The sequence below is a fragment of the Conger conger genome, chromosome 6 (genome assembly GCF_963514075.1).
Source record: "Conger conger chromosome 6, fConCon1.1, whole genome shotgun sequence".
Taxonomy (NCBI): domain Eukaryota; kingdom Metazoa; phylum Chordata; class Actinopteri; order Anguilliformes; family Congridae; genus Conger; species Conger conger.
The window spans coordinates 3436848-3458189 of NC_083765.1; the positions used below are offsets into that span (position 1 = coordinate 3436848).

The 21342-nt window shown below is 44.8% G+C and overlaps 1 protein-coding gene across 4 annotated transcripts; it reads right to left on the reverse strand.

The window, feature by feature from the left end:
* Window positions 1–4875: 4875 nt before the first annotated feature.
* LOC133130152 (E3 ubiquitin/ISG15 ligase TRIM25-like) lies at window positions 4876–20747 on the reverse strand. Of its 4 annotated transcripts, none has more exons than XM_061244462.1 (6): window positions 20050–20747; window positions 19484–19579; window positions 16384–16617; window positions 16078–16237; window positions 7662–7712; window positions 4876–6280 (listed from the first exon to the last, which is right to left on the reverse strand). In XM_061244462.1, exons 1-6 carry the CDS (start codon window positions 20638–20640, stop codon window positions 5754–5756), a joined length of 1659 nt encoding a protein of 552 aa, XP_061100446.1. In that variant the 5' UTR covers window positions 20641–20747; the 3' UTR covers window positions 4876–5753. The 4 variants fall into 4 exon arrangements, with proteins under 4 accessions (XP_061100446.1, XP_061100447.1, XP_061100449.1 ...); XM_061244465.1 differs by having other exon boundaries at window positions 6143–6280; window positions 16016–16237; XM_061244463.1 differs by lacking the exon at window positions 7662–7712.
* Window positions 20748–21342: the final 595 nt, after the last annotated feature.

Consider the following 21342-nt stretch of genomic DNA (forward strand, 5'->3'; position numbering starts at 1 on the left):
CGTTTTAGAGATGAGGCGCTGAACAAAACTTGGCACCATCATTTGAAAGTTGTGACATGTCCTGAAAGCGTGAGGCCCATTGTGGAGTTTAAACAGATAAAGATAACACGCGTAGACTCACGTGTACATCTACAATACAGTGGGTGAGTGTGCACCCTACAGCGCAGTTTCAGCACTGTTGCTGGGAAACCTCCGGCCAGAACGGCCAGTCTCCTGCGCACACAAGAGCTGCACTCAGGGCAGGTCAAGATCGCATCAGGGAGCCCGCTGTCTAAACTCCCCCCTCCTCCTGCATTTTTGGGTGGGTTTCACTAGCTGCTCCTCCTGGCTACTGTGTTTCTACCTTTCATTCACTGATTCCACCACTTAAAGTCCTTCTGATTGTTCATTACCTACATACTCCATCACATGTAACTGTGAAAGAGCTGGTGTAATGATCTGGAACAAATGACAAGCTTTGATGAAATCTTGAAAAAAAAGTATCTGAGAGAAAATCATATGTGGTTCATGGTGAATAAACGTACAGAAGATTGTATGGAGTGAATGTGTTTTGATTAGCAAGTGCTGTTCTTGATCCTACATCCTAACTCCAGAAGGTTTCTGGTTGGGAAAGTGAGTTTGGGGCTCTGGTGACAGAAGGGAAAGTAGGGTGCTGTCCACCAGGTGGCAGCACCGCCCCTTCATACAGGGATGGCCACTGTAGTCTTGCTGTGGCCAAATAGCAGGTTATGAGGGCTACAAGAGGCCTGGCCTTTTCAGTAGAGGGAGAGTGGGTTTGGGAGCGCTTCTGTGGACACTGTAGCAGGGCTGCTGATGATTACAATTGTTCTTTTCCTTTTCTCCATTTTCAGCCCCCTTGTGAAGATTAGAGGTTGCCAGATTCTTAATACTGCAATATTCTTAATACTGTTATATTTATTCATAGGACTTTTGGAGAGGTTATGTACTGGCTCATGCTTTCTGGCAATAGTCGATTTACCTGCCGGTTTAGCCACGTGTTGCAAATCTCTCTCTCTCAAATTCAAATTCAAATTTGCTTTATTGGCATGAAAGGAAAAAAGACCAATGTTGCAATACAATAAATAAAATAAACATTGACAAATAATCAGTAAATAAATAATAATATGTGAATATATACAAAGTGAGAATATAATAATATAAAATAATTGAATCCAAAGAGTATAATGACAGTTATATATAACAATTAATTAGTAACATACAAAGTAATATACAGTATACATTTATTCCTGCTTTTTCTCTCTGAGATTGTGGCATTCTAACACAAACTTTGCCACTACTGGCAATACAAATAATAGTTTTTGTTCTTGAGGGATCAAGCAAAAATGAGGGATTCTTTTTTTAAATTTGGGGAAATATTCTAATTGTCTGATATTTTGGACAGGACAGCAGAAAATGTGTCTCTGTCTCCACCTCCTGCAAATCACAATGGTTACACAGTCCTTGTTCTCTTGACTTCCAAGATTTAGTGTGTCTCCCTTTCTCAATTTCTAGTTTATGATCCACACTCTGTATGTAGTCAGTGTTTTCCTTTTTCTTAATGTAGGAAGTTGAAGGTAGTTTGTCAATTTGATGTCTCTGTTTACTTGCTTTTTGCATTCAGTGTCGCTTTGTGATTCAATTTGGGTTCTCCAATGTTTTGTGTAGTTTGATTTTAGGTGGTGGTCGATCAGTTTGATCGGTATTTTTGCATCATGGCTCTGATTAATGCTAGTGAGCTGATCAGCAGAAAATGATTATTTAAAAGGGCTTTGTACTGGACTGAATTGTGAACAGACTGAGTCAAATGTAACCAGAATTGTACAGCTCTTTTCTGCATTTGAATATGCAGTGGGTAGAGACCAAGTTCTGCTCTACAAGCATAGTTGGAAGTGTATTAGTATTTGTTTGGCAAATTCCAGCTGGAATGTTTAAATTGGTCCTTTGTCCGACTTTTTAAAGCTGGGATCTAATATGGGTCCCCACACCTCACTTCCATATAATACTATTGGAGTTAATATGGAGTGGTGCATTTTAAGACAAATTTTAATTGGGATATATGTTTTGCCAAATTTAGATTTGATTGAGTGAAATACTCTTCTGGCTTTCTGGCTGAGTGATTCTGTCAGCAGGTTAAAGCTACCTGAGGACCTGATCTCCAAGCCCAGGTAATTGTGACTGGTACTGTTTCAACACTTCACCCTCGTAGGTGAACTTGTATTTGTTCCCCTGCTGTCTGGCTTTCTTTTGGAAGATCATCACAGATGTTTTTACCAAGTTAACTTTTCGGGCCCATCTTTCACAATATTGTTGAACAATGTCAATGCTTTGTTGCAGTTCTTGAGCTGCTGATGACATGATGACCAAGTCATCAGCGCAAAGTAAACACTTAACCTCTGTATCTAAAAGGGTGAGGCTGGGGCTGAAGACTGCTGAATCATGGCGGCTACCTCATTAATGTAGATGTAGAACAGCGCAGGACTGAGACTGCAGCCCTGGAGGAGCCCTCTCCCCTGGTGAAAGTCATTTGTTCTTTTGTTGTTTATCTTAACTGCTGATTTATTGTTGAAATATATTGATTTTACCAGATCATATGTTTTTCCTCCGATGCCAATTTGGAGCAGTTTATACAGAAGCCCTTTATGCTAAATTGAATCGAAGGCTTTCTTAAATCTAAAATCTAAAATTTCTAAAATCAATAAAACAGGAGAACATTTTTCGAGATTTCAATTTGGTATTTTGGTTCATTAAGGTGTGAAGAGAATAAATGTGGCTGGGTGTTGGTAAAAAGACTAAATGGTTTTCCTGGGTTACTGCGTACACATACGCCTCTATAATTATAGGGGTGAAATTTGTTGCCCTTTTTATAGCTGGGGGTTGTGAGCCCTTGGTTCCATAGCTCAGGGAAACAGCCGCTTCCAATATCAAGTTGATCAGTTTATATAGAGCATCTTCCATGTGCCTCACAGGCCTGCAGCGTTTCATTGCTCATGTTGTCAGGACCGCATGTTCTTCTGTGCTTCAGGGTTTTGATTTCATCCTCTGTTTCAGTTCTGTTAATACAGATGTCTAGTGGATTTTGATTAGATTTTATTGTTTTTGTCCAAATCATGTCATTTTCATTTGGTCCTGATGTGGTGGAGTCAGGTCCGCCATTTTGATTTCCTTTTAGAGATTTTCAAAGTCATTTTTCCAAATTGTGCCATTTTGAATAGCTGGTCCTGGCTTATGATCATCAAACTTTTTGTATAGATCCCAAAATGTGTCTATCAATAGCGTCTTCAATTTGACCTATTTTGGCTTCAATATGTTTTCCTTTTTTACGATGCAAGAGCTGTTTATATACTTTTAGAGCATTGTAATAATTAGGGCAAAGCTCTTGGTAGCATGGATCTCTGTGTTTTTTGTTTGAAAGAGTACGCAAACAATGTCTTGATGCTCTGCATTCCTGATCAAACCACACCTGCCTTTGTGTTCTTTAGATTCATTCTCATGTTTACAGGAGGAATATCTGCCAACGAGGCCAAAGTATTGAGCATCTCATTAAACTCTCTGCTAGCCAGGTTCACATCTTCAAAGGTACATGTGTAAGTTAAGTAATGTTTTGATTTTTGGGTTTTCCCAATTTAGTTTTAATGTGTGAATATTGGCTTCACTCCATTTCTATGGGGGCTTTAGGGGACAGATCTTCTCTGCAGGTGAACTGCTCAGCAGCTTCTCTGTGCTGTCCAGGTACAGTACAGTCTGACAATGATCAGATATAGGGAGCTGTGGTTTAACCAGGAATGCCCTGATGAAGCTGGGGTCTAGGTCAGTGATGACATAATCCACCACACTTTGTCCTAAATGTGAACAATATGTAAACCTTCCCAGGGAGTCTCCCCTGGTCCGGCCATTCACTATAAACAGACCTAGACTTTTACAGAGCTGCAGAACCTGTTTCCCACTCTTGTTGACCACACTGTCATTGTTTTGTCTGGCCGTTGTGTTTGGTGACGGGTTAAGAGGAGTGTAACTAAATATGTGTGTGTTTCCATTGGAGTTAATAAAATCAACCTCTTTTCCTGTTCTGGCATTTAAATCTCCACATATCAGCACATATCCCAGTGAGTGAAAATGAACAGTTTCTCTCTGTAAATCAGAGAAACAGTCCTCTTTGTAATGGGGTGGATCTCTTGGTGGTATTTATAAAGCACAGAGGAAGACTGGTTTAGATTGTAAAATAGAATCTATTCTGAGCCAGATATAGGAGTTGCCTTTTTACTGGCTTTACTGCCCTCTTTTTTCTTTGAACTGCCCCCTTTCCCTCTCTCTCCCCTCCCTCCCTCTCTCCCCCTTTCCCCTTCTCTCCCCTCCCTCCCTCTCCCTCCCTCCTCCCTCCCTCTCCCTCCTCCCTCCCTCCCCCCTCCCTCTCCCTCCCTCCTCCCTCCCTCTCCCTCTCCTTCCCTCCTTCTCCCCTCCCTCCCTCCCTCTCCCCTCCCTCCCTCCCTCTCCCCTCCCTCTCCCCTCCCTCCTTCTCCCTCTCTCCCTCCCACTGTCTCTCTCTCTTAGAATTTTAATTAATATTCAGGATGTAGTCATTAATTGTATAAAAATTTTATTTATAATTCGTAATTGATTTCCCCTCCCCTCCCTCTTTCTCAAGATTCAAATGTGCTTTATTTGCCTGACAAGTGGATTGTCTATTAAAGTATTGACAATAACAACATTACAGTAAAAACAACAACCCCCCCAGCATAACACACACACAGTAAACAACAACAACCCCCCCAAACACCCATAATAAACAACAACAACCCCAGCCAAACACACATAGTAAACAACAACCCCCCAAACACACATAGTAAACAACAACCCCCCAGCCAAACACACATAGTAAACAACAACAACCTTTCCCCATATATGTATGTATATATCTTTCTTTCTCCTCTCTATCCCCCCTGCCTCTCTTTCTCTCTATCTCCTTCTCTCCCTCCCCATCTCTCCCTCTCTGTTTCTCTCCCTCTCCCTCTCTCAAATTCAAATGGCTTTATTGGCATCAGCCAAACCTTTTCCACACGATTTACAGAACAAAGAACCCATCAGACCTGGTTACCATGGTGTGGCCCGATCGGGGATCGCTGGAGCGGAACGACCCGTGCGCCAGCGCCAAGAGCTGGGAAAGTAATGAACAACGTATATTTCCCAATATGGTATTTAACAGAGTGGCACCTTGGAGAGAGCCGGGGGGAGAGTCAGCACCACCGGGGAGAGGCGCGTGGGGAACGCCAACACTCACTCCTCATCATTTCTGATTGGACAGGCGCGGCTGGGCCGAGTTGGAGAAAGAGAGAGACGCCCCACAAAAAGCCGCGCTGGAGAACAGAGCGGGGCTCATGACAGAGGAGGAGAGACCCGGAGCCAGTGCGTGTGAGGATCCCTAACGAGAGACGGGCCACAAGGCGGAGAAGGGGGACTTCCGAGGGAAAGGAGCCGATTGGACGGCCTGCCACTGATAACCACGGACGAACGCGGTCACGTGAATTCCACTTTTTTGTTCTTTTTCTTTCTTTCCGGTGTTCCTAATTTTTTGGCCGCTTAATTCTACTCCTCTTTTTGAAAAAGGAATCATTTTTTGTTCTGGACTATTGAGATGTGCCCTGAAGCCACTTATAAAAAATATATATATAATTTTTTGTTCACCTATTCTCTCTCTCTCTCTCTCTCTCTCTCTCTCTCTCTCTTCATTACAGCTGATCTTCCCTTCACTCTCTGCCTCATCCCAGATCACACAGTTTTACAGAGGATCCAGACCAAACCCCAAACCCAGGATAGAGGGGCTGAGTGAATGTGGTCTGGACTCTGTGCAGGAGGGTCATTGTGTCAGAGACGCTGTAGAAGGACAGAGTTCCTGCCCTGTGATCCAGGTACACTCCTATTCTGGAGGAGGAGGGAACAGGGATTTTAGTGCTCTTATTATTGTGACAGAAATAGTAACTGGAGGGAGTGCAGAACAAACTCCAGGACTTGTTATTACATCCCATTATACAGTCATCACCCAGCCCTTTCCTCCTGATCTCTTTATATAACACTGCTATATAAACCCCACCCACACTCCACTCAGCCTCCCAGTAACAGCGTCCAGACACACCCTCTCTGCACAGCACTTGGGTGTAGCACTCAAATCTCTCTGGATGATCAGGATATGACTGGATCTCTCCCACACGGGTCACCTCTCTGTTCCCCTCAGACAGACGGAGGTGTCTGTGCGCTGTGTTGGGGTCCAGTGTGAGCTGACAGCCATCTGATGGAGGAGAAGAGAGGAGAGCTCCACTCACATATTTTACACATCATACATATTTTATACATCTTTCATATTTCATGTGTTTAAATCTCATATTTTCTTTATTGTTCTCATTTTTAAGATGTTTAAAGCTTTTTAAACGTACTTGTGTCTTCTGAAAGTTCCTTTTCACTTATTTTTACCCTTGTATTTGATTCTCCCCCTCTCCCCTCTCCCCTCTCCCTCTCCCTCTCTCCCCCCCTCCCCCCTCCCCCCCTCTCTCTCCCCTTCCCCCCCTCTCTCTCCCCTCTCCCCCCCCTCTCTCTCTCCCCCTCCCCCCCCCCTCTCTCTCCCCCTCCCCCCCTCTCTCTCCCCCTCTCCCTCCCTCCCCCTCTCCCCTCCCCCTCCCCCCCCCTCCCTCTCTCTCCCCCCTCTCCCCCTCTCTCTCCCCCCTCTCTCCCCCTCCCCCCCTCTCTCTCCCCTTCCCTCTCCCCTTCCCCCCCCTCTCTCTCCCCTTCCCCCCTCTCTCTCTCCCCCCTCCCTCTCTCTCCCCTCCCTCTCTGCCCTCCGTCCCTCTCCCCCCTCCCTCTCCGCCCTCCCTCCCTCCCTCCCTCTCCCCCCCGCCCTCCCTCCCTCCCTCCCTCCCTCTCCCCCCTCCCTCTCTCTCCCCCTCTCTCTCCCCTCCCTCCCTCCCCCTCTCTCCCCCCCTCCCTCCCCCTCTCTCCCCTCCCCCCTACCCCTCTCTCCCCTCCCTCCCTCCCCCTCTCTCCCCCCCTCCCTCCCCCTCTCTCCCCTCCCCCTCCCCCTCTCTCCCCTCCCCCTCCCCCTCTCTCCCCTCCCTCTCCCTCTCTCCCTCCCTCTCTCTCTCCTCCCCTCCCTCTCCCTCTCTCCTCCCCCTCCCCTCCCTCTCCCCCCCTCCTCCCCCCTCCCTCCCTCCTCTCTCTCTCTCCCCCTCTCCCCCTCTCCCCCTCCCCCCCTCTCTCTCCCCCTCCCCCCCTCCTCTCTCTCCCCTTCCCCCCCCTCTCTCTCCCCTTCCCCCCCCCTCTCTCTCCCCCCTCCCCTCCCTCTCCCCCCCTCTCTCCCTCCCCTCCCTCCCTCTCTCTCCCCCCTCTCCCCCTCTCCCCCCCTCCCCCCCTCTCTCCCCCCCTCCCCCCCTCTCTCTCCCCCCTCCCCTCCCTCTCCCCCCCTCTCTCCCTCCCCTCCCTCCCTCTCTCTCCCCCCTCTCCCCCTCTCCCCCCCCTCCCCCCCTCTCTCCCCCCCTCCCCCCCTCTCTCCCCCTCCCCCCCTCTCTCTCCCCTTCCCCCCTCCTCTCTCTCCCCTTCCCCCCTCTCTCTCTCCCCCTCCCCCCCTCTCTCTCCCCCTCCCCCCCTCTCTCTGATTTAAGGCTTAATTACAGACTCACATTGTAAGAAGTCCTGTCTGGTCTGGGGCTCTAGAACAGAGACTTCTTCCACTGTGGAGAGAGAGATCAAAAGAGAAAAAGATCAACCTTTTTCTAAGATCCTGGAGAAATTGAATGTTTGTTTCAATCTGCAAGTAAATGACAACTGATGTATCAAATGTTACAGTAAAACAGAGCAGAGAGAGGAGACAGGATGGTTTCATCATAACACTCCTGAGGAATTTGACTCTCCTCTCATCTCTATGCAGTGTCTTGCATCCTAGTAAACAAAAACAACTGGTCATACTGTATTTTATTCTCTCAAGATTAAACAAAGCTCTCATTGAACACATTTAGGTTCATGCTCTAGCCAGAAGAACTGCCCCTTACATACTGGGTACGTTTATAGATTTCATCCCTATTCACACTGAACACCTCTGTGATATTCTGGATCATCTGGAGCTTGTGAGCACTTGAAATGTCCCTCTACACTGTAATATATAAACCTTTATGTGACTAGGAAGTCACATCGAGATTAAAACCTCTTTTACAAATGAGACCGAGCCAAGACAGGGTCAAACAGCAGCATAAGATCACAGAATCACAATCACGGATCCATTACAGTAATATACATAATTATGTAGGAATATACAGAACAAAGTGCATTACAATACATACAATATGACAGAACATAACACAGGGAAACAGTGAATTAAACATGTCCGTGCAACTGTCGTGTCTAGGAAACGACAGAGTCCAAATCTTCAATTTGTCGAAAAACATCTTCGCGAGGGAAAAGACGACACCAGGCAGCAAGATCTTCAGGAAAATCAGACTTTATTAGCACACGTGCATAAAGCCGGATCAGCTCTCCAGAACTGAACCCCGACTGGCATTTGTACACCCATTTTATACACAGTTACTCCACCTACAACTCCTCCTCAAACCGCATTCTGGCAAATCACCCACACTTTTCTTATCGTAACTCCTCCCAACGCTCCTCCCACAACGTCATTGTGGCAAATTGCCAACGGTCCTTATGCTCTGCCAACTCTGTACAAAGTTCAGGGCATTCTGCCAACTACGTGTCCTCACTTCACCCCGCACCTGCTCTTGGCAAACTACCAGACCTCAGAAAGTTCTGGATGCCCTCCCTCTAACACGTCATCCATACACGTCACTCTGTATCTTTCGCTTTTATAAGACGAACTAAGCAGCAGTAATCATTGAAAATATACAGACAAACTAAACATTTCATTAATATTCACTTCTAATATACTTTTCTAATCTACAGACATACTAAACATTTGATTAATTATTCTCTTCTAAGGGAAGTAAATGTACGAGCATTCTTTGCTCTCATTTCAACAGTTTTCACTGTGGTTTCTTGCGTTTTCATAAGCTCAGCTATAATTAATGTTCTAGGTCAAATAGATACACTCCTGGCATAAAACATCGAGAGTCCCGGAGAAATCAGCTGTATAGTCATATCTTGCTCTGCCCGTGTCCTTGACAGTTTGGTCTACACAGTTCAAGACGGCCCCCCCCCTGCCAGCTGGCTGGGCTCACTGTGTAATCCTAGCACAATTTAGCAGTTAATCAGTTTGAAACTATACAGGGTACATATCATACTTTAATACAGATATATTGATAAACTTTTAGCACACATCGTCGAGAGTTTTGGAGGAACCAGCCTGCTCACTAAGGTGGAGTCTGATTTTGACTTGTGATTGGTTATCATGCTTTTAGGAGGGAGATCTTTCGTTCTGTGAATTTTTCCCTACATTCCCCCCTTTCGGGGTCAAAACCTATGGCCCCGAATATCTCCCTTGGCCAATGCACCATACTAAGTTGGGTTCCTGCACATCCCCTGCTGCTATAGCAGCATCCAATTGCCTCAGACTCCTCAATATAACGGCGTTTCCATGGTTCCTCCAACACTCTCTGCACAAGTGCATCCCGCGTAATTTGACTGGCCATAGCCGTATCACAGCTGTATGTATTATCCTAAGTGACTCAACTATTAAAATTATCACACACTTCTTTTAATTTTGTTAACATGTTGATTCGTAGCACGAGGAATTGCCATAGTCCATGTCTCCTGGATCCAACCAGTGGATGTGGTCTGCACGTCCCTCCACTGGTGAGCCGGCTTGATCTTCCAACCAGTGGATGTGGTCTGCACGTCCCTCCACTGGTGAGCCGGCTTGCAATTCTCGTACTGGGTCCGCTGGGGCACTGTTGGTGCTTCTGGCACTCCCAGCTGTAAGCTGGAATAAAGCGACCCAAAAAAAACCAAAACCAAAATAACAACATACAACCCAGAAAAAACACTAGGCACGGAAATAAAGAACCATGAGACGCAGCTCAGGAACACAAACCAAAATACAAATACCGGGGACAACGTCCCTCACCCACAAGCTTGCATGGCCACTGGGTGAGGGATGCCGGAGAAGTTGTAGACCACCGCTGGCGGGGCGCCATCGGGCTGCTCCATGGTTCGGGTGTGGGGGGTACTTTGGTTCTTTGGCTTCCAGCTCCTTCAGCTGCACAGTAGTTTTCTTTGAATGTCTTTTGCTTGATCTTCCAGCTTTTTTCCATCTTTTCGCTGTCTCTCTTCAGCATGCGCCACATGATCCACAAACTCCCTGTGTGTCATGGTGTTCAGTCCCACCACCTCATCGAGGCGGCACCCCACTCCTGGTGACATCCCCTCCCGTATGGCTTTACTGCATTATGGGATCTGTTTGTGCGTCCCTTTCGGTTATCAGCCTCCACCTGCGCAGCACGTACATTGTCAAATGGCCCACTGTCCACTGCTGTAGGTTTGCATCTGGGCTCTGACAACGCCAGCCTGCTCGAATATGTCCAGCATTGTTTCCATCCCCACAACCTTCCCCAGGAGAGCCTTCAGGCCCCCGACAGCCAAGATTCAGCCGCTCATCTCCTTCTCCAGCACCCTGAACCAGTGGCTCACTCCATTCTGTAACTCAGGGAGATTTGTTATTACATGTTGCATGCTCTGAGTGGACCAGGGAATGTATCGAGGTACAGCAACCCTAATTAATAATGGCCCTACTATTTTGGGGAGCTCCTCCTTATCGCAAAACCGTATGGGTTTCTGTGTTGTTCTTGTTTTATTTAAAAAAAATTATAGTTCTGTATCACCCAGCTAAGTCCCTCTGCACCTGTTTTGACCCCCCTTCTCCACACTCCTCCTTCCCAAGGCCACACGTCATATGGAGGCGGAGTCGCCTCTTCGCTTCAGTTTCTACCCGCCGCCATTACGCTCTCCTTCTCCTCCGCATATTTTTCTTATCAACCGGCCATTTTGCCACCATTTTCTTAGTTCTTTTTTTGTTTCCACTTATCGGCGATAGTTCTATCTCCTGTATACATTTAAGATACACCCCCGCTATTATCTCAATCGCCGTTTTCTTTCCCTTTTTCATTTTCATATACTGCCCGTAATACTTTTATATTATTATCTATTTATTTATATTTTTTCCGCCTATTATTATCTATATTATTATGTCTTTAACCTTTATTTTCCCTATTATTATCTATATTATTATATATTTTATCTTTATTTTTCCGCCAGAGCCTGTATTTTCTCCCGTTAATACTTTTATTCACTCTTTGCGTTTCTTATCTTACACATACATAAATAACGATTTTTACCTCCGTTGTCTCAATACAACGTTATATCCGCACACGCACAAGCATTCTAAGCCTCAGCACAGCGTTATTTTTACCTTTGTTGCCTCAATACAACATTATATTTGCACAAGCCTTCGAAGCATCAGCACAGCGTAACAGTATTTTCTCTTACATCACAGCAATTTTTCTCTTACATCACACCTTGAGGTAACTACCTAGATATAGCTTGCAGGATCCCCTTTTTGGGTTTCTTTCCTTCCAAGTCTCTGGCACCTCTTATCACATAACAACTTAAAACCGTTAGCAGCAACAATATAACTTCAGTCCGCAGTATCAATATACTTTTTAGACTTAATACAAGTTCTGCTAAAAAAACATCTTCCAACACAATTAATAAATTCCCACACCATTTACTCACAGTTCACCTCGCGCAAGTTTCCTGAAAAGTTTGCTACGTTTGTCCCCTTAATTTAGTTGCCGGGTTAGTTATACGAGAGAATGTTGCCTCCGGCGTCCGGGAGAGGAGATCAGAGTCCTTGAATACTTTCATTCCCTGATAAGCTGCAGCTGCAGCCTATCAAAAAGTACTCTCCACCCTGGTCTCCAGTCGCCGGGAGCTTCTCTTTCTCTTTCGTATCCCGGACGAGCCCCCAAATGTCGTGTCTAGGAAACGACAGAGTCCAAATCTTCAATTTGTCGAAAAACATCTTCGCGAGGGAAAAGACGACACCAGGCAGCAAGATCTTCAGGAAAATCAGACTTTATTAGCACACGTGCATAAAGCCGGATCAGCTCTCCAGAACTGAACCCCGACTGGCATTTGTACACCCATTTTATACACAGTTACTCCACCTACAACTCCTCCTCAAACCGCATTCTGGCAAATCACCCACACTTTTCTTATCGTAACTCCTCCCAACGCTCCTCCCACAACGTCATTGTGGCAAATTGCCAACGGTCCTTATGCTCTGCCAACTCTGTACAAAGTTCAGGGCATTCTGCCAACTACGTGTCCTCACTTCACCCCGCACCTGCTCTTGGCAAACTACCAGACCTCAGAAAGTTCTGGATGCCCTCCCTCTAACACGTCATCCATACACGTCACTCTGTATCTTTCGCTTTTATAAGACGAACTAAGCAGCAGTAATCATTGAAAATATACAGACAAACTAAACATTTCATTAATATTCACTTCTAATATACTTTTCTAATCTACAGACATACTAAACATTTGATTAATTATTCTCTTCTAAGGGAGTAAATGTACGTAGCATTCTTTGCTCTCATTTCAACAGTTTTCACTGTGGTTTCTTGCGTTTTCATAAGCTCAGCTATAATTAATGTTCTAGGTCAAATAGATACACTCCTGGCATAAAACATCGAGAGTCCCGGAGAAATCAGCTGTATAGTCATATCTTGCTCTGCCCGTGTCCTTGACAGTTTGGTCTACACAGTTCAAGACGGCCCCCCCCCTGCCAGCTGGCTGGGCTCACTGTGTAATCCTAGCACAATTTAGCAGTTAATCAGTTTGAAACTATACAGGGTACATATCATACTTTAATACAGATATATTGATAAACTTTTAGCACACATCGTCGAGAGTTTTGGAGGAACCAGCCTGCTCACTAAGGTGGAGTCTGATTTTGACTTGTGATTGGTTATCATGCTTTTAGGAGGGAGATCTTTCGTTCTGTGAATTTTTCCCTACACAACTTAAAGCAGTAGCAGCTTAACATGGGAACATGCATTACTCTCAAATTAAGATTGTTTAATGAAATAAGAGAATCAAGTTTGAGCTTGGCCTGAAGCTCGTTCCAGGACCAAGGAATATATAACCTGTGAGAGAGACTGAAATGTCACTCACCCCTCTCATTAATAATATATAACCTGTGAGACAGACTGAAATGCCACTCACCCCTCTCATTAATAATATATAACCTGTGAGACAGACTGAAATGTCACTCACCCCTCTCATTAATAATATATATCCTGTGAGACAAACTGAAATGCCACTCACCCCTCTCATTAATAATATATAACCTGTGAGAGAGACTGAAATGTCACTCACCCCTCTCATTAATAATATATAACCTGTGAGAGAGACTGAAATGTCACTCACCCCTCTCATTAATAATATATAACCTGTGAGAGAGACTGAAATGTCACTCACCCCTCTCATTAATAATATATAACCTGTGAGAGAGACTGAAATGTCACTCACCCCTCTCATTAATAATATATAACCTGTGAGACAGACTGAAATGCCACTCACCCCTCTCATTAATAATATATAACCTGTGAGACAGACTGAAATGTCACTCACCCCTCTCATTAATAATATATAACCTGTGAGAAAGACTGAAATGCCACTCACCCCTCTCATTAATAATATATAACCTGTGAGACAGACTGAAATGTCACTCACCCCTCTCATTAATAATATATATCCTGTGAGACAAACTGAAATGCCACTCACCCCTCTCATTAATAATATATAACCTGTGAGAGAGACTGAAATGTCACTCACCCCTCTCATTAATAATATATAACCTGTGAGAGAGACTGAAATGTCACTCACCCCTCTCATTAATAATATATATCCTGTGAGACAGACTGAAATGTCACTCACCCCTCTCATTAATAATATATAACCTGTGAGACAGACTGAAATGCCACTCACCCCTCTCATTAATAATAAACACCGAACAAAAAGTTCGGAAATTTGTGTATGGTAGATTATTTCTCTGTTGTAATAATTCCTCTTGGCAACACATTTTATACCGTTGGTAAGCCTGTTCATTTCCCTTTTAAATGGGGCCCCATTTGTAAGGAACATGCATTTGTGGGATGAGCAGCACAGCTGAGTATGTGGGTTGCGCTCATGAAAAATGTGCCAAATCTTATGAAACAGGCAATGTCAGAGACAGACCGTGAAGTGGGCGTCCCAAGAAGACCGGTTCCTCACCCTTTCAGCACTTAGGAACCGTAGGCTGTCTTCTACAGATTTGCAGTCAAGGTTTGCAGGACCATATGGCACACGGCTTTGGGCCCAGACAATCCTGAACAGACTGTACGCAGCCAATCTCCGGCTCATAGGGCTGCCAGGAGGCCTGCCATGACTGCCCTTCACCGTCAGGCCCGTTTGCACTGGTGTCGGCAACACCTGCACTGGAACCTGAACATGTGGAGGAACGTTACGTTCAGCCATGAGTCGAGATTCTGCCTACGGAAGTTGGATCGTAGGGTCAAAGTGTGGAGAAGACGGGGAGAAGGCTGTGCTGATTGCTGCACCGATAGAGTAACACCTTTTGGTGGAGGCAGTGTGATGGTGTGGGGCGGCATCTCCATCACTGGAAAAACCAGGCTTGTCATCATTGGAGGCGATCTCAATGCAGAGAGATATCGAGATGAGATTCTGCAACCAGTGGCAATCCCGTATCTCCACAGTCTGGGACCGAACACCATCCTCCAAGATGACAACGCTCACCCCCAAACAGCGGGGTTTATCAGAGACTACCTCCAGAATTTGGGAGCAGAGAGAATGGAATGGCCTGCCAACAGTCCTGACCTCAACCCAACTGAACACTTGTGGGATCAGCTGGGGCGTGCTGTTGGTGCTAGAGTGACCAACACAACCACGCTGGCTGACTTGTGACAAATCCTGGTTGAGGAGTGGAATGCCATCCCACAACAGTGTGGGACCAGGCTGGTGACCAGCAAGAGGAGGTGCCAGGCTGTTGTGGCTGTGTATGATTCCTCCACATGCTACTGAGGCTCCTGACTGTTTGTTAAATTAATAAATTGTAAAATTGCCAATATGTCTTGTTTCTTCCTTGTAACTGACAGACTTCAATCATCCAATCCACCAAACAACACCAAACAAGAGTCAATAGCAACAGCAGAATAAGCTGTTTGGCATTGGCAGAGAAGATTTGGCAAATTTTACATGAGCGCTACCCACATACCCACAAATGTATGTTCCTTACAAATGGGGCACCATTTAAAAGGGAAATAAACAGGCTTTCCAACAGTATAAAATGTATTGCCAAGAAGCATTGTTACAACAGAGAAATAATCTACCAAACACAAATTTCTGAACTCTTTGTTTGATGTTTATATAACCTGCCAGGCAGACTGAAATAAACATAGCAGATGTCGCAATTACAAGCAATACAGACAGCATATATGGTTGATAATTACCATTCACCTCTGCTAGACCATATTTATCAATAAAAGAGCTATTCGCTATTTGTGATATAATGTGATTTTTGAAAATCAATCAATTATAATCAAGACATGGGAGGAATAAATCATGTTAATCTTGTAAAAATATAAATTAAATAAGGTTTTCATCACGATTGATGTTTATTGCTTTGAACTGAACAATTTGGAAAAACTCATTTTACACAGTATTTTATGGAAATGATAAACGAGCGCCAACACATATTCATACAGGCCTGCCTAATAAAGTGATCAGTGAGTGTCTGTAATATAAATGTGAAGGGGGGTGCAGTGTGCACTAAATTAAATTGTGTTCTTTTAAATGAGGCCAGGCCAATGTGTCTCAGGTTTAAAAAATATATTTAAATGTTTAATTTTTCTTTTAATAAACATTGAAAACAGGTCCCACAGACCCAAACACCGCACAATGGTTAATAATATATAAGATGTGTAAGTTCCATTCATGTTGTAAGAGTGAATCTTAGGCAGATCACCTCACCAGTGTGTTGTCTGCAGTGACTAAACACACTTTCTGCAGCAGGGTTTGTCCACCAACCTCTTCCAGAAACTTTGACCAACTCCGCCTTGAAAACATCCTCCAGTCGCTCTTTCAGTTCAGAGACAGATTTCCTCACAGCCTCAAAAGAGACGTTTGGACTGACAGTGATGCTGGGAGGGTGTCCAGGTCCAGGAGGGGCACAGAGGGACTGACAGCTCTGCAGACAGACAGACAGAAAGAGACAGACAGTGAACACAGATTCCTGTGCAGACACCAGGAGCAGATCTTTGTAAAAGAGGAACACACCTCACCATGTTTGTACAGTGTACACAGTGCAGACTGTCAGAGAGCCAGTGATGTTACCTGGAGGAAATGGATGTGATCCTCTGTGTGTGAAAGCTGCTCCAGCTCAGCCTCTCTCCTCCTCAGCTCAGCAATCTCCTGCTCCAGTCGCTCCAGGAGTCCTTCAGCCCGACTCACTTCAGCCATCTCCTGATCTCTGATCAGCTCTTTCACCTCAGAGCGCCTTCTCTCAATGGAGCGGATCAGCTCAGTAAAGATCCTCTCACTGTCCTCCACTGCTGTCTGTGCAGAGCGCTGTTAGGAGAAACAGAAGGAGGAGGGCTGTACATTTTAACTAGGCCTTTCACTCAGCTCTTACTGGGACCCCAGACAGCCTGTTCCCCACAGTGTGGCTCAGTGGGATGGAGCCCCACAGGGCTGGAAAGTGGCCCAACACTGGGCTCCTCGCTGGCTGACTGGAGGAGAGCCCTGACTGAGCCCTGAAATGGCTCTTCCATCAGCCAGCTGTTGTCTTCTCCTCTGCTCAGTACCAATGGTGGCTGGTGGCCATTTACATGGGTGGGGTGCCACACAGTGAGAGAAATGGTCTTAAATAAAAAGCATATCTACTCTGACCAACAGATCTAATATATTAGACAACAAAACAATAAACTGAAAAAGGAATCAGAAACTAAAACAAATTGTTCTCACAAAGAGGAGACGCAACAAGACCTATTTCGCCAAATGAGGAAGCTGGCGTTATAGCACCTATCCACTCAGAGTTCTGTAGAAATACACACAATAAACTGTCGAAATGAAAAACAATTTTTTTTTACTAAACGAACATTCACGAAGACTTAATGCGTTTCGAACAGAACACGGAGGACCATAAACATTCGTGCAATGGTAGTTTTTCTCCTGAGGAATGTGGTTTATGATTATGGTTGCATACTGGCGACCTAAAACACTTCACATGAAGTGGAGCAATATTTTTAGAGAAGACGATATATAACTACGACATATAACGGAAGTCAGCAGAATCGGTGATGCACCTGAACAGCACCTGAAGCACACGATAAATTCTTGCACCGCGATGATAATGCTTCTTGGTTTACAGCCTAACTTTACCAACGACTTTACCAAATACGTTTTTATTAACAAAATAACAGTAGTTATCAAGACAAGACATTGTGGGAAGCAGCAGCAGGTAACAGCCATATAAAGAACTGAAAACAAAGCGCTAGCTCTTAACCCACGGGCTTCTGTTTACAACCCGGCCCCTGAAGTAGCCCGTTACCTAAAACTTCCCCCCTGCAACCTCTCCAGACACAAAATGACCTACCCACATAACAGCCCCCCGCAGCAGCATCTGGTAAATGGTAAATGGTTTGCATTTATAAAGCACCTTTATCAAAAGTGCTGTACAAATGATGCTTCTCATTCACCCATTAATACACACACTCACACACCAACGGCGATTTAGATCTAAGGGGGCAGGGGCACCTCAACACACCTAGGGCGGGATTGAACTGGCAAACGATTGACTGTCAGCCGACTGCTCTTACCGCCTGATCCAATGTCGCATTTCCCTCACAAATCCCTCAGTAACACAATACATAAAACTCACACAGCTCGGCCCGTTTAGTTTAATCAGCTGGAGGAGGAGGTACGTCCATAATAAGAATAAGTACCTGCAATACTGATTTTCATCCATCAATTCATATTTTATTGTAAAAAATGCATTCAGTGAATTACGCATAAGAACACAGTGAACAATACATACAATGAATTTATTGCGTTGTGCTTTTCCTCTGATACTGACACCCGAGTAGCACAGGCCTAAGCTTCAGTTATGTAAACACCCCAACTATCGATAGTTGATTTATTGACTTGTTGATTTGATTCTATGACCATCCACGTTGGTCCCTGTTTCTGACTTGATTAATACAAATGTTCTAAAGTATCGCAAACGATGTGGCCTTTGCTCCAATAACCAAAGATACTCATGAGCCAAATAAAATCTAAACTATTGGCTGTAAAATATCTGTCTATTGGTGCTGTGTGTACGTGTGTGTGTGTGTGTGTGTGTGTGCGCGTTTGTCGTGGTTGGCAGTTTTTGTCAGAGGAAGGGCTCATAAAAAATCTTTTACTGGGGCCCATCCTAACTAGCTGCCGACGCATGTCCAACCAAGACTGACACAAATGACAGAAAAAAGGAAGAAAACGGACATTATATATTATGTATTTACGTATGTACACAATTTTATGTCTGGTAAATCAGTGACTTAGCAGACGGAAAAGCCAATGTTAGATATTTTGAATATTCTAAATATATTTAAAAAAGAATATAATATATATATTGTGTGGCAGCAGTGCAATGCAACATGGCTCAGGCAGTAAGAGCAGTCGTCTGGCAGTCGGACGGTTGCTGGTTCGATCCCCCGCCCGGGCTGTGTCGAGGTGTCCTTGAGCAAGACACCTAACCCCCAAATGCTCCTGACGAGCTGGTCGGCGCCTTGCATGGCAGCCAATCGCCGTCGGTGTGTGAGTGTGTGTATGAATGGGTGAATGAGAAGCATCAATTGTACAGCGCTTTGGACAAAGGCGCTATATAAATGCCAACCATTTCCCATTTCCCAATGCAGACAATCATGTAGATATGGGTCTGGAGCTTCAGTCACATCAACCATCAGAATGGAGAAATATTTTTATCTGAGTGACTTTGACCATGGAATGATTGTTGTTGGCAGACAGGGTGGTTTGAGTATCTTAGTAACTGCTGATATATTGGGATTTTCATGCGCACTATTCTCTAGAGTTTGCAAAGAATGGTGCAAAAAAAGAATGAAAAATCCAGTGAGCAGCAGTTCTGCAGTCAGAAACGCTGTGTTAATGAGAGAGGTCAGAGGAGAATGGCCAGACTGGTCAAAGCTGATAGGAAGGTGACTGTAACGCACATAACCACACATTACAACAGTAGTATGTAGCATCATAACTTTAAGTGGATAGGCTACAGCCGTAGAAGTCTGTAAAATATGTCTTATCAATACCTAATAAAGTGCTCGGTGAGTGTGTGTATATATATATACACACATATATATATTTTTGTCTGCCCTGACAGATTGGGGTGGGCCGGCGCCCTCTGTGCTCCTATTGACCAGCTGCACTGGTCAGTACTCACCTTGAGTGACTGCACAGCCTGTCTCAGATCCTGCAGCTCCTTCTCTCTCTCCTGGATTCCCTGCTGGAACTTACTCCGTGTCACCCCCAGCTGCTTCTGTGTCACAAATGACAATACAATGAAGAACTTTTCAACTACATTTAAATCTTCCATATGGAAATAAAACAAAATATATGGCATACAGCAGGTCAGTGTGTAGAATTGTGCTGGTCTTATAGGTTAAGCTGTGTGTGTGTGTGTGTGTGTGTGTGTGTGTGTGTGTGTGTGTGTGTGTGTGTGTGTGTGAATTAGCGGCTCTAGCCGTGTAGATTCCAATTCAGGGAGTGAATAGGGGGGTGAGGGGTGTGAACAGAGCTGTCACAGAGAGATGACTTTGGCTCACTTCCTGATCTTTATCACTGTGGACTTCAGACCTGGAAATCACTGTGTTGTTCCATACCTTTTCAAAATGTATTAATCTTTGCCAACTACGCAGGCAAAATCCTACATATTGCAGTGATAAGCAAATGAAATGTCTATCGTCACTGTAAAAAAGCATTGATATTACTTTGACTTTCAGTTCTTACCTGTTTCTCTGTCCTTTCTGCTGCAGCTGAGACTGTATCATGGCCTCTGTGTTCATCCATCACACACAGCAGACAGATACACTGCTGATCAGCACGACAGAACACTTCCAACAGTTTGTCATGATTAGAGCAGATCTTCTCCTGCAGGTTTCCAGTGGCTTTGACCAGTTTGTGTTTTTTAAAGGCAGGAGATTCATAGTGAGGCTGGAGGTGAATTTCACAGTAAGATGCCAGACACACCAGACAGGACTTGATGGCTTTGTGCTTTCTCCCAGTGCAGGAATCACACGCCACGTCTCCAGGTCCAGCGTAACAGTGAGCAGGAGGAGCAGCTTGGAGTCCTGTCTTCTTCAGTTTCTCCACCACTTCAGCCAGCATGGTGCTTTTTCTTAAAACTGGTCTTGGGGTGAAGGTCTCTCTGCACTGGGGACAGCTGTAGACACCAGTATGATCATCCTGATCCCAGTAGCCCTTAATACAGCGCATACAGTAACTGTGTCCACAGGGAGTAGTCACTGGATCCTTCAGTATATCCAGACAGATTGAACAGCTGAACTGGTCCTGATCCACCGAGATATTGGCCTCAGCCATTTCACTGCTCACACTGACAGACACTGACACTGACTGAGGCTTGCTGACAGACACTGAGCTGAGTTTTGTTTTTGTGAAAGAGATTGAGTAATGTTTCGTTTCTCTGAAACTGCGTGACAGAGAGAGTGGCAGAGAATTCCTGTTTGTGCAGATAGCTCTAGGAGGTGTGGTGTTGGACTGAGGCCAGGCTGAGCAGAGCAGGCTGAGCAGAGAGGGCAGATTCATGAGGAACTATTTAGTCTTAAGGGTCAAAGGAAAGATTTACTGAAGGACTGTGTGGTTTGAACCCCGGTGTAGCCACAATAAGATTCACACAGCCCTTGGGTCCTTGAGCAAGGCCCTTAACCCTGCATTGCCCCAGGGGAGGATTGTCTCCTGCTTAATCTAAATCAACTGTAAGTCACTTTGGATAAAAGCATCAGCCAAATGATATGCAATGTAATGTAATGTATTGTGAGCAGTAAAGGCCTGTATACACATGCATGGGATTTAATGTGGCTGCGTCTGATCTGAGTACCCAGTCAGACATGCACAGATATGTACAGTATAATATGAGTATTCAGGTATTTTGTTGAGCGTATTATTCATGGAAAGAATGAGCTCTGTGAACAATGAAAATGCACAGTGGTCTCAGGTTGTATGTCCAATAATGTTGAAGAATAGAATAAGATTAAATGTAAATTTTGAAGAATAATCATTTTC

What these genes read in the sequence shown, in the direction of transcription:
- LOC133130152 (XM_061244462.1), bottom strand. Translation starts at nt 20,640, where the DNA reads ATGGCTGAGGCCAATATCTCGGTGGATCAGGACCAGTTCAGCTGTTCA. An exon ending in ATCACATCCATTTCCTCCAG is followed by an intron (nt 16,238 to 16,383) that starts GTAACATCACTG and finishes GTCTGTCTGCAG; the next exon opens with AGCTGTCAGTCCCTCTGTGC. An exon ending in CAGACAGGACTTCTTACAAT is followed by an intron (nt 6,281 to 7,661) that starts GTGAGTCTGTAA and finishes CTCCTCCATCAG; the next exon opens with ATGGCTGTCAGCTCACACTG.